Source organism: Astyanax mexicanus, chromosome 4 (genome assembly GCF_023375975.1).
Source record: "Astyanax mexicanus isolate ESR-SI-001 chromosome 4, AstMex3_surface, whole genome shotgun sequence".
NCBI lineage: Eukaryota > Metazoa > Chordata > Actinopteri > Characiformes > Acestrorhamphidae > Astyanax > Astyanax mexicanus.
This window is the reverse complement of record NC_064411.1, coordinates 39,682,485-39,700,403: the sequence shown is the minus strand read 5'-3', so window position 1 is coordinate 39,700,403 and position 17,919 is coordinate 39,682,485. Positions and strand designations below refer to the sequence as shown.

The following is a 17,919-nucleotide window of genomic DNA, read 5'->3' as shown; positions in this document are numbered from 1 at the left end:
TAGACAGAGAAAAAACACCAAGAGTGCCAACAGTGAACTACAGTGTTTACAACCTTATTTAGATATTAATTGTAATTCAGAAAATGCTGTAAACTGTTGGTGACGGTGGCATTCCACAGGGCTTTATTCTAGGACCAATGAAACTGATGTTATGGAAATTACATCTAAAAACTTTATAGATTAGACAGAGCCAGCTGCTTTTATTCCCAGTCGCTTCTTGCACTTTGATATAATATCACTGACAGTCAGCTGTGGAATATTTAGTAGGGGGAAAACGTCACAACTGGATTTGTCGTTGCACAGGTGCTGTATTCAGTCAATAAACCACACTGGAAATCATACTGGAGCTCCTGAGAGCGACCTATTCTTTTACTTTCACTAATATTTGTAGATGCATTGGAGTCTGCATGCCTACAGTAGATGTTTGGTGGTCAAACATCTACATTTGTGGTCATGGAAGTGATTGGAACCTGAGTTCAATGATCTGTAAGGGTGAGCAAATACTTTTAACAGATACACAGCACCTCTCAGCACTCACACTGCTACATCCTGGCCTTTCACCACTGTTGTTCATAGATCAGTGAGTGATTACAATTGGAGGATTCGAGCTCATGCCTTTCCAAGACCACCAGAATCACAAAGTGTAGAAGTGAGAAGCTCAAGACAAGCAAAATCACTCACACCCAGATACACTTTCAGCTCCATTTCTCAAGACTGGTTTGAGGATCATTACAGCTCCATTCGAGCCTTATTTGACACGTCCCCCTGCCAACAAGTCTGCTAGTATAAAGAGCAGAAAGCAGCAGAGAGAGAGAGAAGGAGGAGAGAAAAAAAACTTGAGAGAGGAGAGAGCAGAGAAGGGGAAGCCTGTGGTTTGGTGGAGATGGATGGCCATCATGCCAGGCATGAAACCTGACTCTGAAGACGAGGGAGAGGGGGAGCTAACTGGGGCTTTCGAAACGAAGCAGGATGAGTTCAGCAGCTGAGACACAAATCACCGGGTCCATCACTGTGTGATCTATTTTATGGCCTGAGTGAGAGGGTCCAGCTAGTTTTAACACTTAGCTTAGCTTATTTCCTTTATGATAAATAATAAATAAGAAAGATACCTTGAAATAACTAAGAGGGGGTGGACAACAGCTGAATAACTGCACCTGGTTATTGCACTTAAGTATTATTTATTATGAAAGTATAAAGCACAATATTTAAAAACAAATCTAAAAGTGCAAATATTTTATTATTTTTCTTTCTATTTCTGTCTGTGATATTTCTTGCTATATAAAAAATACAGTACTTTTCACCAGATCTCACTAGAAGTAAATTATAATTATATTAATCATGCACTTCATACACTCAGACTAGGCTAAAATAAATTATATTGCATAGAAAAAAATCTGCCTTTAGTATAAAAGTCATTAAAAAAATTAGGACAGTGAAAATTTTCCATTTTGATCAAGCAGCAAAATAAAAAAAAGATTTAGCATTTAATCAAATAGGCCTTACATAAATTTGCACATCTGCGATTTGACTTTACTGCACATTGCAATTATGATGTTTAAATAATACATATTGTGCAGCTCTAGTTTGTACTTTATTCAATAATTAATTGTAATAAATGTAATAGTTTTTACATTTTAGACAATAAATTAAATCAGTTTAATTGTGCTTCATTTATTTATTTAGTGCATACAGTTTAAACTTTAACCATTTAAAAAATCCCCTCATAAATATGTAATTCTTTTTTTTTTTTTTTTTTGTACTTTCAAACCAAACCATATATTTTATTTTTTTTAAATTTGCATAGACAATTTAAATCATGGTACAGTCCTGGAGAGCTGTTTAGACCAGGGTGCGTAACCAGTTTATACCATGGTAAAGCAGGAGCCCAGAACAGATAATGGCGCTTGGAAAGGCAGCGGTGCCGATTAAAGCCGGAAAGGAAAATCTGTTGCTGTCTGGAGCAGATCTGATGTCATTCTCCTTTAAAACGTTGAGTTCATCCAGCGCATTCTTCACTGACGCCGTCACATCATTCCTGTAGACTGTCTCCTTGTTGGTGGTCTCCTGCTCTATAGTCATGGTCAGTTCCACTGGAGCTGAAGGTGAGGTCTGATCTACTATATGATTCTCTGGTCTTGATGTCTCCTCAGGAAGTTCCTCCTCTGCTTCTGCAGAGACGTTTCCTTGTGGCAGCTCCAGAGCAGAGGGGGCGCCCTTCAGCACAGACGAAGATACAGGCTTGTCTGTGTCTTCAGGTGTTTCATAAGGCGCCTCTTCAGGTGTTTCCTTAGGCGCCTCTTCAGGTGTTTCCTTAGGCGCCTCTTCAAATATTTCCTTGGGTGCCTCTTCAGGTGTTTCCTTAGGCGCCTCTTCAAATATTTCCTTGGGCGCCTCTTCAGGTGTTTCCTTAGGTGCCTCTTCAAATATTTCTATAGGCGCCTCTTCAGGTGTTTCCTTAGGCGCCTCTTCAGGTGTTTCCTTAGGGGCCTCTTTAGGTATTTCCTTAGGCACCTCTTCAAATATTTCTATAGGCGCCTCTTCAGGTGTTTCCTTAGGCACCTCTTCAAATATTTCTATAGGCGCCTCTTCAGGTGTTTCCTTAGGTGCCTCTTCAAATATTTCTTTGGGCGCCTCTTCAGGTGTTTCCTTAAGCCCCTCTTTAAATATTTCCTTAGGCGCCTCTTCAGGTGTTTCCTTAGGCGCCTCTTCAAATATTTCTTTAGGCGCCTCTTCAGGTGTTTCCTTAGGTGTCTCCTTCATTGTCTTTTCAGAGTCCTCCAGGGTGTCACTGGACACAGGAACCTCTTCTTGGCGTACAGTGGGCCTGAGCTCAATCTTTTCCATCTTGCTGATGGTTTTGGATGGGCAGATGTTGATCGGTCCACAGGTCCAGTCTTTATAAGATCTCAGCTGCTGCTGCTGGACCTTGTTTTGTGAGCCGTTCTCCTCTAGTGCAGCCTCTTTGTGGATCTGATCTATTGTTTTAGGGCCAAGATCAGCCCTCCTGGGGACCCACTTATTCCGTCTCAGATCCAGAAGGTCCTGCAGCATGAATCTGATTCGTGAGGACGTCTTCCTCGCCCTTACAATTTCCTCAATCTCAGTAAAATAATGATCCATGCGAGTCTTGTCCTTTTCATCAGCGTCTTTCCCGACAGTGGAGAGCAGCTTGCTGAGGCACTCTAAGCTCTCTTCAGCTTCGTCCTTCAGGAGTTTGGCGAAGCAGTGGTGAATAATGGAGTCCTTAAGCATCCTCAATTTAAACAGCTCTCCAACAAATTTTATGTTTCCCAGAGAACGACGGCGGGCCTTGTTCTTTGCCTCCTCCAGCTCTTCCTTTAACTGCTGACGTTCTTCATTCTCTGTAGCTGCATCCAGCTGCTTCTGCTTTTCCTCGATGATCTCCTCGTCCTTGTTCTTCTTAAATTCCTCCTTGCAGCAACAGAGCAGCAGTAATCTGAACTCTACGTTAACTGCCGGGTCTTTAGAGGTCGGGACTTTTAGATCTACGAGGCGGTGGCACATTTTTGCGTATATCTCGGAGAAGTGAGGTTCTCTGACGGCTTTTTCAAACACGAGACTGATGACCCCCCTCAGACGCTCCTCCGTATCGATGGCAAGCTCGGTCACGCGCTGTATCAGCCTGTCAAACGTCTGAGGGGTGAGTTTGTTGAGGATGCTGCGGAACAATCTCAACATCTCCTGAGTCTTCAGGTCTTCTGCTTCATCCTTTTGCACTTCGCCGCATTCAACGCTCTTCTTCCTTCCAGGCCTCCAGGCATTCGCTGCCTTGTTGAGCTGGACGTCGTCATTCAGGGACACGCTGATGACCTTACGCATCTCGTTGCGGAGCTCGTTGTCGGGCTCTGTGCTTCGTCTCCATCCATGTCTGGAGGTCTGTCTGTCCTGTTGTACACATTTCTGCTGCCAACTAGTGTCCAATGGATCTTTATTGGGCTTGTCCAGCACAACCCTAGGGATGAATGGTAATCCCTGAGGTTTCTGTATGCTGGGACTGATGAATCGAAAGCCCAGCAGAAACTCTCGATCGTACTGAATCTTCTGCTCCAGAGGAACAGCCGCCTGAGGCTTGTAATTAAGGCGACGATCAGGAGTGGAGGTCTGCTGGGTCTGGGGAACGTACTGAGGACGTTTCTTCATTGGTGCCGGTGGTCCAGAACGCACCAATGGGGGCCGGGAAGGGTGGTCTTTAGCCCCCCGGTAAGTAACATTCGATCGCGGACGATCAGAGTTAATCTCTTGCTGGAGAAACATCTCGAAACTCAGCGAACACAAGTGAAGCGCACAGTAACTGAAACGTTTCTGACGGAATTCCGTCACTCCTGTGCCATATATGACATCACACAGTGACATCACAGTTCTGTCAGCACGCAAGATTCCGAACCAATCAGAGCAGCTCAGTGCTGTGGAACAGTGTTGGCTTAATGCCAACAATAAAAATCTAAATAATAATTTCACTAAATAACCTTTTTCACTTTGTTTCAGTAATTTGCTATTAAACACCTGAATTCTCTCAATAGTTTTAATGCATATTAAACTATATTTCTAGATTTTTATCAGAATAATTTTACTGAATTCATATTTATTTGTATTTCACTTTTTACAGTAGTTTGTCATTAAACAATATATAGAAATATATATATTTTTTTATAATTTCCCACTAAGAATAGCACAAATAGCACAAAACACTGCAAATTATACAAACTAAAATGTATTAAATTCAAAGTTAAGTCGGGAGTTTCTGATAAAGTGGCCAGCAAGGAATTAATCTTATTTATTTTTAATTTGGCAATTAAAAGCCTAAATGTTTTTAGTATTCTTTTAGAAGAAACAATGCATGACCAGGTGTCCCATTACTTTTGTCCATATATATTTGTAGTTTATTGTCGTATCTAATTGCTTTGCTTTAAACCGCACCACAATATCTGAACAGGGTCTATCTTACCCACTCTAGCACGAGATTTAACTGTTTAAACATGGACATTTTTATATAAAAAAAGGGCAACTCTAATACTGCAGTATACTGTAAACTCTAATAAGTTAAGTCTACTAAAATCATTTGAGATATTTTGTTGCCTTAAATGAATTAAGATTTCAGTAATTTAGTAATTTCAGTAATTTTAGTCATTTATAATACTTTATGGAGTTGAACAAACTTTGATCTTTTTTTTTTTTTTTTGCCCAACCACCACCCCCCCCCCCTCTTCGGAGGACAATTAATACTTTATTTTTATTTATTTATTTATTTATTTATTTAATTGTTTTATTATTATTATTATTATTATTATTATTATTATTATTATTATTATTATTATTATTATTATTATTATGTAAATATGTAATTCTTTAAAACATCTTTAAAGACATCTGTGGCAGATAAAACTAAGATTAAAATCTTGATTTTGATCAACCTGACTATGGAGATGGAAAGGAAGACTAATCTGTCAAACTTGGTGAAGGTAGTTTTATAGCATAGGACAAGATAACACCTCATAGCTCATACAGGTGTTTTTGCAGACAACCAAATAATGCACCAGAAATGTCAGCAGTGTTAAACAATAACAGAACTAAAGTGGTCACAATTATCATCCCAGAATTATGCATTTGTTAACATTCTAACTGCCATTTTTTCTTTAATTCACTTTGAACAGATGAAACAAAGATTACAAATTTGATTTTGATTCACCTGATTGTGGAGAAGGAAAAAAAATTCAAACTTGGTGAAGGTAGTTTTATAGAAAAGGCATGTATTTAGAAATCAGGCTTCCTTTGGTGCATATTCTAAGCAACAAGTACAAGTTTTCAAACCTCATAACCTTTACAGGAGACAACCAAATAGTGCACCAGAAATGTCAGTAATGTTAAACAATTATGTTAACTGTTTTAGTAAGTGGTCACAGTTATAATCCCAGCGTTATGAAATTGTTAACATTCTAACTGCCATTTTTCCTTTGATTCACTGTGGACAGATGAAACTAAGATTATAAATTTGAATTCGATTGATTGGATTGTGGAGAAGGAAAGGAAGACTAATCTGTCAGACTTGGTGAAGGTAGTTTTATACAATAGGCATGTATTTAGACATTTACATTTTATTTGGGGAATATTGATGGAAGGCTTATCTGTCAAACTTGGTGAAGGTAGTTTTTTAGAATAGGCATGCACAGTATTAAGACATTTACACTTTATTTAGTGTGTATTCTAAGCAAGATAACAAGTCATAAAGTGGTCACGATTATAATCCCAGCATTATGCCGATTGATTTCCTTTGATTTCAGTCTAATCACTAGTTAATTTTTTTGGGAATCAATAAGAGAAGCTGTCCTCTTAAATATCTATTGAAATTCAGCAGCATACTGTATTTCTAGGATCGCTACAAGCCCCTAACACTAAATACCACCAACATTTTGCCCTGAAATCGTATATGTTCAATGAATGGAAGGGCAGCTTTCACACAAATGCTCTAACCTTGTTTGAACTGCCCGTGAAATTGATTTGGCAAAGGAAGCTTAACTCTGAATTTGATGCTGTAGGAGAAGGGCAATTGAATTTCCTGCTACATATTACTTATTGTTTCCCCACAATATCAAATCTGCTCTCGCTTTCAGCTGAAACGCTAATGGGCTATTCACAGCCTCCCACGCGCCCAACCGCGGCAGGGAGGCGGCCCCGGGAGCACGCATGCCGACTCTCGCCTTAACCCTGTAGAGACGGAGGATAGAAGGGTTAAGAAAGCACACGCAGGAACGCACGGCCGCCGCAAGTTCTCCCGGATCAGTCAGCTAATCTACCGCGGCGATAAATTTCAGCAGAAGCAGACGTCCGACAGGCGTGCATGGACAGCCGGTCACGTTCAGAAAAACTGTTGATGCGGAAAAGCCTGCGCTGCCCATGTGGAAGCATTCAGCTCGGAGGCTGACAGCATGGAGAAAAAAAACGGGGGGTGGACGGGGTGGGGGTTTGTTTTAAAATGGCTTTGAATAAACTCAGTGTGTGTGAGGGAAAGAGAGAGAAAGGGGTGTGAGCCACGCTGGCAGGCATTAAACTTCTGGATCTTGGAGGAGTTTCCTCAGGCCTCAGCTACTGCTGTACTGCTATAGCTCTCTAGCAGAGTCTCCAAGCGTCCAGCAGAACTGAAGGCCAGGGTGATTTGACCCAAACTAACAGAAAATGATGGGTTAGTGGAAAGACTAGGCAAATAATTCCTGATTATTTCATTTATATTCATTTGTAGGTACATGACTTTTGCACCCTCCAGTCTGTGAGAGGGAAACAACATAAAAGAGAACTCAAACACTCAGCCAACTGAGCAACTCCAACAGTTTTTACCAAAATAATAAGCTGTGTCTGTAGTTTAATAATTATTAGAACAATTTCTCATTAATCATAATCAAGGTACTCAGTGTAATCAATGTTAAAAAAAAAACTTCATTAACAACAAAACCTCTGCAGTGCTATTTTAATCATGCATTTATTTCACCAGAAAAAATGTGGAATGTAAGCCTATCGACGCTGTTTGAAGAATTCTAATTTTAAAGGAAACACTTCAATATGACTTGATATATATATAAATATATATATATATATATATATATATATATATATATATATATAACTAAGTCATTGTTTAATATACAGTAAATTATTCAGAGCTTTCACTTATTCATCCATAAAGTGCTTTTTTCGACCAAATATTCTATGCATCCCTTCTTAAAATCAGTGCAGCTAGTAATCTAGCTAACGTATGTCCTAGTATGGCCCATCCTCAGGCTTTAAATCAGGGGTCGGCAATTAAGTTTGGTCACGGGCCATATATTTTCCAAGAAATTAAAAAGCGGGCCACAAAAAAATCTGTTTTGGAAAATGAAGTATAATGGGATGGTGTGCTACAGGCTAGTGGCTCTCCAGCCCAGAAGATTGTTGAACCCAATTGCAAAACAGCTGAATTCCAAGCAGGTAAACCCAAGAAAAAAGGGAAAAAAAAATAAAATAAATAAACACACCACTCCTCACGCGAAATGGAACCCGTGTTGTCAGGGTAGCTGAACCTGGCTAGTAAATTGGGACATGGCCAGGAAAGAAATCCCTTATAAGGAGATAGGGAGACCAAGAACGGGCGGAAAAACCAGAACAGGCGGAAACTAAAGTTACTAAAGTTTTTTTTTACATTATTGTTCATTATATTTCAAACAAGCTCATGGGCCAGATATTTCATGCTTATTGTCGACCCCTGCTTTAAATCAACGACTGTAATGCTACAAGAAGATACTGCTGGTTTGATGGTGAATGTTTAGGTGCGAGGTCAGTGTGTAGTATAAAGCCCAATCTCATATACCAATTGTACCCCTACTTATTGTTTTGGAAAGCCACACTTCCCCTTGAAAGCAAGTTAAAAAGGGAAGTGATTGAAATCCTCTAAGAAATCTGAGAAGTAAGGCAACCCTTACAAATTTGATACGTCATCAAAATGAGCAAATAAAAAATAGCTCTGCAAATCCAGAGGTTTATGGACATAGGGAATTGTGGTGAAGTGAGATGTTGGTGCTGTTATCCACTAAAACTCACTGCACATGATCACCAGTTTCACCAAATCCTTAGATTTGTTGATGGTGGAATGTGTATATGTCAATGTTATTGGGTGCCTCCATGTCTATGTTACCTTCTGGCTCTCATTCTCCCTTTAGTTAGGCTGTTTTATTCGGACCTGCCAGATTCAGTAGCCACACTATGATAATGTTATATATTTTTTAATCTCAATAAACATCCGATGACCCTCTGTTTAGATTGTGCCTTTGTCTTTGGAAAAATCTCGGATTGGTAGGCCACATAACCCAAACACTTCACCCTACCTTACCCTAGGTAAAACGGAAGGGCTAGGTTAAGTCGTAGGGGCAAGAGGTGAACCAGGATTGGACCTTCAAAAGATGAGCACCGGATCTCCACCTGTTTGAGTCAGTCTGCTGCTGAAGTGGCGTATACCGTATGAGGTGACTAAGAGCACTGCGGGTCCCCTGAGCCTGATCAATTACAACTGTTGCCAGGGTGAGCGAGGAAACCCAGGAGACACCGGAGTCTGCCCGACCCAGACAAGAAAGAAAGAAAAACAAACCCCACACAACCCACATATACACACACAAAAACACACTGCGAATTAGACTCTAAACCGCAGAGATTGGGAGAACACTAGAACGACTCAGCAGCCAAAATTAGCCGCCCAATCTAACAACAACAGTTCCCCCTCAGCTCCACCACAAAAACGACCTGTTTAGGTTGGCTGGGTTTGAAACAGGCCAGCCTTTCCCTTTGATCCGCCGAGCTTTTGGTGGGTCTCCCTATCACACTTGTCTTTTCCTCCCTCCCTCCGTCTCGCTGCTATCTAGCCTTCCCTCCTCTGCTCTGCTTAGCTCTGCTCACTTCCTTTCTGTCTCGAGGGACAGTGGGGGGTGTATGTGCTGGGCAGCCTCCCTGGGAGGGTGAGTGTGGTGGAGAAGGTGTTTACATGGTTAGGCCTAGTCTCGTGTGCCCTAATCAGAGATGTGCAGAAATGATTCACAATTTTCTGTTCGGAGTCAGAAGCGTGCCTCTTGCCTCTTGCTCATTTTTGCTTTGGATAATGAGGCTAACAAGCAGTGGAAGAAAGTTGATTGCTTATCAATTAGCATCAAACTGAAATTACGAATAATGTATTTTATAAAGTATAAGGCACACCGGATTTTAAGGGGCACTATCAATGAATGTCTATTTTTTGGTCTATTTTCATACATTAGGCGCACCGGATTATAAGGCGCATTAAGCTACAATAGTAAGGAACAAGGGTGATGCCGTGTTTCCCTTCTAATTCAGTTGTTCTCACTGCTAAATTAAAAACTGTAATTCTTAAAAAAACATTTTCTATCAAAGTCAAACGGACATTAGATGTTAATCTACATAGATTTCTCTCACAAAAACTGTTTACTTGGGTGAGTAAAGCGCTTCTGTTTACTTACTTATTTAGCTTAGATTTCCAGTATTTTAGAGCAGTTAGCCCTTAGCGCTAATATACGCCGCCCAACAGCGCTACAATGAGGAACCTTGAGTATTCCAGTAAATCAAGGCACTATCAGCTAGTGGTTTGTACCATATAGCTTGTTTTAACACAGTAAACTCGCAGGCTACAGTCCGATACTGCGCTGCAGTTAGTGGCTAATGCTAAAACTTAGCTGAAACTCCTTTATAATGTTGTATTTCAGTGGAGTGGCTTTACTGCTCCTTACAACCTGACTGGTAGAATTCATACATAAGGTGCACTGTCGATTTTTGGGAAAATTGAAAGATTTTAAGTGTGCTTTATAGTGGTAAAAAGTACAAATTCCAATATAATAGCCTTTAGCTATTAGCTGTCTAAGTTCCTTTATTGTTTTTTTTTCTACTTGTCTCAATAAAAAAGAACAACTGAATTCCCGTTTTCCGTGGCTCTGCTGCTTCTTTCAGATGGACGTAAAGGTATGTCTGGGTGAAGAGATATGGGTAAAAGATTAAAAGCGTCTGCGCATTCTCAGTCAGTAAAGGTTCACGGCAAAAAAAAAAAAGAAAAAGAAAAAAAACTCTGTGGCCATCAGATAAGCTGCGTTTGATGAATACTGACCTGGAAAGCTGTTCGGCAACAGCGGCGGCGAGAAGAGGATAGTCATCTCATAGCGATCGAATACGGTGGAAAAGCAGGAGCATACTGAAGCAATCAGGTTTTTGGTAGGCTATAAATGTCTGAGCGAGAACCTGGCGCTGCACCTGCGTTTAAATGGGATTTATGACATCAGCATTTGTACTCTGCCTCTTTAAATCACCTGTAGCCTGTCAGTCTTAATGTCAGATTTCAAGTCATACCTTCTTTCCACCTTGTATAAAATGCTTATATATGCTGCAGTTTCTGCATCCAAAAAGGCTTACATCAGAGCGGCCTTTATTGGTCTCTATCCATCACGGGGAGAGTGCTTGGAGGTGCCTTAGCCGTCTCACCGAGCAGAAAGCCTTGGCCGGGAGCCTCGCGCCTGACCGCTTCTCTCTTTCCATGCTGGGCTGGGAGAGAGGGAAGGCTATGGGGGCTGAGGTTTATCACATCAGACCTGGGGGGCTCTGTGTGCTCTCTTTCTTGGTTGGGGTTACGGTTTCTCATTGGAGGCCACAGGGCTGTGGAAGTGCCACAAGCTCACAGTGCCTCAGTGCCAGAATCACTGCAAAGCCACTACTGCAAATACAGAATGTACTGTATCCAAAAATAATTCCCACAAACAATATATTGTCATTTTAGGGCCATTTGATGTCACTGATATAATCATAATATAAAAATATGAGATAATATAAGATAATTATGTCATTTTTAGAGCAATGAGCTTTAATTTATTTGAAATATCCAATTAAGCATTATTAAAGTTAATACAGAGTTCAAGTATCTGTAGTCATTGTGCACTGTGTATAAAAAAGAGATAACAATATAAACATAATAACAGGCAGAAAGTGGGGAGAGAGTGAAAAAAAAACTTAAACAAAAACAAAAAAAGGAGAGAGAAAACAAAAACCGGAATATGGCAAAAAAAGACACAAGTATTACGGAGGAACAACAACTAAGGAAGCAAAACAGCTACAAAAAAAATTAAATAAAGCAATAAATAATCTAATAAGTTTAAGACCACCTAATAACTATGAGTTCCTTTGATTTTACCAAATTGAAAACCTCTGGAATATAATCAAGAGGAAGATGGATGATCACAAGCCATCAAACCAAGCTGAACTGCTTGAATTTTTGCACCAGGAGTGGCATAAAGTTATCCAAAAGCAGGGTGTAAGACTGGTGGAGGAGAACATGCCAAGATGCATGAAAATTGTTTTTAAAAACCAGGGTTATTCCACCAAATATTGATTCCTGAACTCTTAAAACTTTAGGGATATGAACTTGTTTTCTTTGCATTATTTGAGGTCTGAAAGCCATGCTTTTGCTAATAAATGCTCTAAATGACAATAATTTTATGTGGAATTTGGGAGAAATGTTGTCTGTAAATTATAGAATAAAACAAATGTTCATTTTACTCAAACATTTAACTATAAATATCAAAATCAGATTCAGAAACTGAATTGGTCTCTTCATTTTTTACAAAGCTTTATATGGCAGATAAATCAAAATCTCAAATATAGTAAATCACACCATCATTATGACATTAAAGAAAGAAATGCTGTGAAGCTTATTGGCATCAAAAAGGCAGAAAAGAGTCCTGGATAATGAGATGGCTGGGATATTTTAAGGCCATCTGCTGGTGTTCCCCCATAGTTTTCATTCCATTGCTCTCCTGGATGAGCTTTTTCCACTGCTCTCATCAGCCTCTTTTTAGGATTGCTTTAAATGCCTATATCAGTCCTACATCTGGACCCTCTGAAATAGCCATTCAGCATCACACAAGGGCTGGAACCCACCAGAGACTACTGAGCATCTGCTCCAAGTCCTGCACACACAATCACATGCCTAGATAAAAACTAAGGGCAGACGTATTCCTGCCTATCACGGCTCCTAACGGAGACAACAGACTACCACTCTTTTTTCCAGGCTCCCGCAGATACACACACATCTGCATCGATATGGCATCGTCATGTGTAAATCACAGCCGTGCCTTCACCAGGTTATGGCCATACGATTTCATCACCTGCAGATTTAATACTGAACCTGGCTCCGCGCGCTTTCAGTCTGAGTGCCTTAGCAGAGGTAGGAACCATGACTCCAGTATAAATCTTGCAGCTTTAACATAAACACCAATGACAAGCCTCCACGCTCCCAGATTTCCCCACTGGCCCTATTTTACAAAAACAACGTGCTCAAACCCGTGCCACGATTTTAGGCATTCCATTTTGGAAGAAGAATGATGGGACGGTGTGTCAACCAACTGTCTCTAAAGACTCTCTAAACAGAGCATGTGGATTAAGAAGTAAAGCACTGCTTTTGGTTTAAATGCAAAGGAGATTGCAAAAAAGAACTGCAGACTTAAAATTACTTCATTTTTTAATATTTAAGTATGAATTCCCCAGTTTATTTAATTGTCTATGGGTACTCGATTGCTCAGTTAACTGTTGACAGTGCCAGTATTTAATTGCTACAACCACTCTTCAAAAAATATATTCATTTGTTATGTTTCCGCCATTAAATATGAAAGTCTGTCTGTAAATTTATAGTTTGGATGGCTTTAGTATTGAACTACAATATATCACATTGTAGTTCAATACTAAAGCCATCCAAACTATAAAGAAAATCATATGGGATCATTTAGTAACCAAAAAAATGTTAAACAGACCAGAATATGTTTTATATTTTCGATTCCTCAAAGTAGGCAACTCTTGCTTAGATGACACATCTTTAGCACATCTTGTCTGTATTTTCTCAGTCAGATTTATGAGGTAGAGTCACCTGGAATGTTCAGCTTTCAGTTAACAGCTGTGCTGAACTCATCAAGAGTTATTTACTTAAATTTCTTGTCTCTTAATGTGTTTGAGAGCATCAGTTGTGAAGAGGTAGAATTACAGGTATACAGTGAATAGCTCTGTTTGATTGATGTTCTAATCTTTATATTATGGCAAAAACTACTTAAATAATTTCAGAAAAAATACTTTAAGAAATGAAAATTGGTCCTTGATGGTCACAAAGACCATCAAAAACATTAAGATGGAACTGGCTCTCATCAGTAGCATCCCAGAAAAGGAAGAGCAAGAGTTACCTCTATTGCACAGGATAAGTTACCAGCCTCAGAAACCACAAGTTAACAGCACCCTAGATAAGAGCACACAAATGCTTCTTTACAGAGTATTTTATGTTTGTTTACATTTACTACATGATTCCTTATGCGTTCCTTCATTGACTGAAAAAAAAGGAAATAAATAAGAAAAAATACAAATGAATAAAAAAAAGAATGAGAAGGTGTGTCCAAACTTTAAACGGCTACAGTATGGAAAAAATAGAGTAAACATACTCTAAAAAGGTGTAGTTTTACTTCTAGGCTATGTCAGGCTTATATGATGTTGACTGGTACTTATTATTTGTTTATTTGGTTAACTAAGATGCCAGAATTCAAATGCTGAGACCACTACTTGAAATATAACCGTTTGTTACATATCATCTATGGAACAGTAACAAAATGTAAGTTTCTGCTAAAAATAAAGTTATATAATAAAGTTAAAGATTTCTTTATTTTTTATTTTTAAAGATTTTTTGTTGTGTTATGCTGAAAAATATAAATTAACCACTATGATTCTGGCGGTTACGGAACCAGTAAAAGTTTATTTCTTATTACCCTTAAAATGTTGTTCAAGCCACCTCTGCTGCTGTTCACTGCTGTTCTTTTATGGTTCATAACAAACTAGTAAATTTTTACATCAGAGCAAGCTATTTTCAGTACAACACAGCGCTGTACTGCCCACACATTCTGCCTGTTTTAACATACATGATTATAAAGATGTTTAGCTCCTTGCAGGTGGTCAAAACATCCTTGCAGCACAAGCTGCTGCTGTTGCTAAATATGGCAGATAAGCAGTTGTGTGGCATTCAATTTTTTCCAGCCCTAAACATCTTCACTGCGTTTTTTGATAGGTTGACAGGGCCAGGCAGCTGCAGCCTAATTCAAACGGATGCAAAATTAAAACAATCAATCAAATGGCAGAGATCAGGAGAGGTTTATTTTTTTTTTACTCTACACCTTAGTTGACTTTGTTTCCATGCAATTTTACACTTTAAGTTTTTATAGTTTACTATGATTTTTTTTTCTCACAGTTCTGTAGTGCCACTTTGATCCTTGCACGTCTATTGCACGGCTACTAACTTCATTAAAGCTGCTGAAGCAGAAACTCTCCAAATGAAAGAAATGATTACACTTATTTCCTCCTTTCACTTCTTTTTTTTTGGAGCAGCTGTAGCAATAGGGAGTTAGTGGGCTTCGGTTCAGCGGGCTTGTCTGCATGAGATGGCTTCTAACAGCGGTAGTTTAATGTATGATGGCTTGCTCATGAATCAGACGTGTTTCAAATCCCAATCAGTCTTTAGACTCATAAAAGTGTCCTGTCCACATATGTTACCCTTCATCTTGTCTCCAGTTATGTAACTACTGGCTAATATGAATTACATCAAGACTGGGTAATTGCTGGTGTGTCTATTCTGTACTTAAAAGAGAAGGAAAAGAGGTCTATAAAACTGAGTAAAGAACATTAATGGCTTATTAATTATGGCTTGAATGGTGGTACTTTTGCAGAAATAAAGATTAGGTTGAGTACAATTTAATTAAGAAACTCGTATGTTGATATGCTTTAGAGAAATGGCTTAATATGATATTAACATGACATGATGGGATACATAAAAATCCTCAAGGTATAATGTTAAAGTACCAGCAAGGGGGGCTAGAGGCTTTGTTCTAAAGGCCAATTTATACTTCTGCGTCAAACCTACATGCCCTGCACGTAGACGCAGATCATGAAAAGATTTCATGTAATTATAGGACAGTTCTTGTAAAATGACTAATTATTTTATTTATTATTTTATAAGGAGTGTATGATGCTTTTTTAAGAATTAAAATTCTGTTGAAAGTGAACGATTTCATTTAATTATAGGACAAGTTCTTGTAAAATGACAGTAATAGTTGTTAATCATAGTAAATACAATAACTGTTTTTTTACGGTTTATATCTGTTATAAATGTGACTATTTTTCCCTTTTTTTTACAGACATTTTCTGGTGCACCCTGCTGCCGGAAAATTACCTTTTTTTACACTTTTTTTTAACAGTGTACGCCATACCCTACGCTGTAGACAGACGTGCACCTCTTAAGAAATGTAACTATGCATCACACAACGCAGACAGCTGGAGCTGTGATTGGTCCGCCAAGCCTTGCATTCCCGCCCACATATTCCCATCTTCACGGTTTAAACTGCAGAGCAATGCATTACTTTAAATACTCAAAGTTGATAGCAGAATTCATAAGTGTTTGTTAGCTACATCTGCAATTTGTTGCCATGCATCACACATCTAGATCCTAGGTCCTGGTATCATGGTGTGTGGTGCAATCTCGTACGATGTAAGACCACCATTTATTACATTAATGAGGTCCTGCAACCAGTGGTCATACCTTTTCTGTGACTATTCCAACAGGACAATGCACGTCCACACACTACTGCCATCTCAAGAGAGCTTGCCTTAAAAAGACAAAAATACTGACCAAGAGCCATTTATCTTAATTTACCCTTCAGGTAATCCTAGACTTGTGCTTGTCTTTATACCACTTTTGTAGGCGACGTGCCACACCTGATTGGTCCAAACCAAACCAAACAAAATAGGTGTCAAAGTCACACTGCCAAGCTTACGGAAAATTGTTCATGCTCTCCCATAACAAACAGCCGCAGATAATAAAATAAATGTAAAGGTCATTTGCTGTTGATGGGATCCATTTCGATTTTACCAGCAGACACTGCAAGATTACAACCAGATAACATCAGTCACATGTGATATATTGTGTCTAACCTAAATCAGATGGCAAGAATAAAGTCTTGAAGTCTTGTTTTTTTCAAATGTTCCTCAGCTGCTCCAACTGCTTTAAAATCCTTCAAATCGTTGAGACTGGCCAGTCCTGCCAATCGGACTGTGAGCTGTGCAATGAAACCCCAGCTGAAGTTAAGATTTCCTTTTCCTCCTCACTTTTTCCTATCAATCTGCCTCTGTCTTTGTGGAGATGCAAGTCTGCGAGTCTCCTCAAGTTCTCTGACGCAAGGTTCTTTTTAATCTTGGGGCTCAAATGTAGGTCTCCTGAGTCGGGGTCAACTCAACAGAGACTGAGGGCTTATTCCACTCTCTTGTAGTATGAATGAGAAGGAAAGGAATGAAGGAACGAAGGAGAAGGACATTAAATCGATCTGTGGAAATGTCTTTTGTTTAGGTCTTTCAGACTCGTTCCTCTACTGATCTAGGTCAAGGCTGTCTGGGTGTGCGGTCTGGTTTTTGCGCTGTTGAAATCAGGAATGCACAATAGGCGGCTTGCCTGTGACAGGAGCTACCGGCAAAAGTTCTTGTCATTTAAGACTCTTTCTTTCCTTTCCTTCCTTCCCTCCCTTTTCCCTTCCTTTTTGGGAATGATGTGAGGTAAAAAACGGAGGTAGGTGAGCCAAGAGCAGCAAAAGCCCTTGGCTTTCGTAAGTCAGAGGAACTCTGCCTGTTGACAAAAGTCACAACGGGATACGTTTTCACTGTGATTATAAATGGAACAAAAATTTCTTACAAGCTCTAAAGACTAGTGCTGAAGGCAAAGTTACTCGACAGATCAAGGAACTGATAATCTTCTAATAGACAAACAATGATTTGCAAAGAAGTGTGAAGCTGCGGATCATGTGCTGGCAGAGTTTTCAGACCAGCTTTCAAAGCATTCATCTTAAAGAAGCTTGAAAGTGTAAAAGAGGAAAAATTAGAACAAACAGTCACTCTGGTCTTGCGAAACGTTTGGCAATATCGACATTCTTTTTGGTGAAAACAGCCAACGATGCATTCATCATCTTTAGGTTGTGGGTACCAGTAAGGCTCAGGGGCATTGTACCCAACTCAAGCCAAACTCAAGCCAATCCAGGGCCAAGCCACAGGCTGTGTGATGGACTCTTTTGGTGTCACGTCCAGCCAACCCTCAACCCTCAGAATGCTCCCAGGAGCACATAACACAACCGCCCTCACCACCACCCAGTCCCCAAACAAATAACAGCAAGGCACATGCTGCTATCACCTCACACTTAAATAACTACCGTTTTCTCAATCTGATCATTTTTTAACCAGGAGATTACCAATTTATCATTCCTCCCTTCTTCCAAGCATGTGCTTCTGGATGCCTTGGAATTGTTTTGAGCATTAGTACTTAATAAT

General features: G+C 39.5%; 2 protein-coding genes across 4 annotated transcripts in view; both read right to left on the bottom strand.

The window, feature by feature from the left end:
• The window catches only part of LOC103045210 (nuclear factor of activated T-cells, cytoplasmic 1), a 104,410-nt gene that overhangs the window by 8,304 nt on the left and 78,187 nt on the right, over window positions 1-17,919 (bottom strand). The window lies entirely within an intron of this gene.
• On the bottom strand, window positions 903-4,981 carry LOC111194261 (eukaryotic translation initiation factor 4 gamma 1-like). Its single transcript, XM_049478610.1, has 2 exons — window positions 2,560-4,981; window positions 903-2,367 (listed from the first exon to the last, which is right to left on the bottom strand). The coding sequence occupies exons 1-2, from the start codon at window positions 4,372-4,374 to the stop codon at window positions 1,840-1,842; spliced, it is 2,343 nt and encodes a 780-aa protein (XP_049334567.1). The 5' UTR covers window positions 4,375-4,981; the 3' UTR covers window positions 903-1,839.

Bases quoted from the DNA above. Each gene is read 5' to 3' on its own strand.
- LOC111194261 (XM_049478610.1), bottom strand. From the start codon at position 4,374: ATGTCACTGTGTGATGTCATATATGGCACAGGAGTGACGGAATTCCGT. The intron at 2,368-2,559 runs GTGCCTAAGGAA...ATATTTGAAGAG, and splicing joins CTATAGAAATATTTGAAGAG to GCGCCTAAGGAAACACCTGA.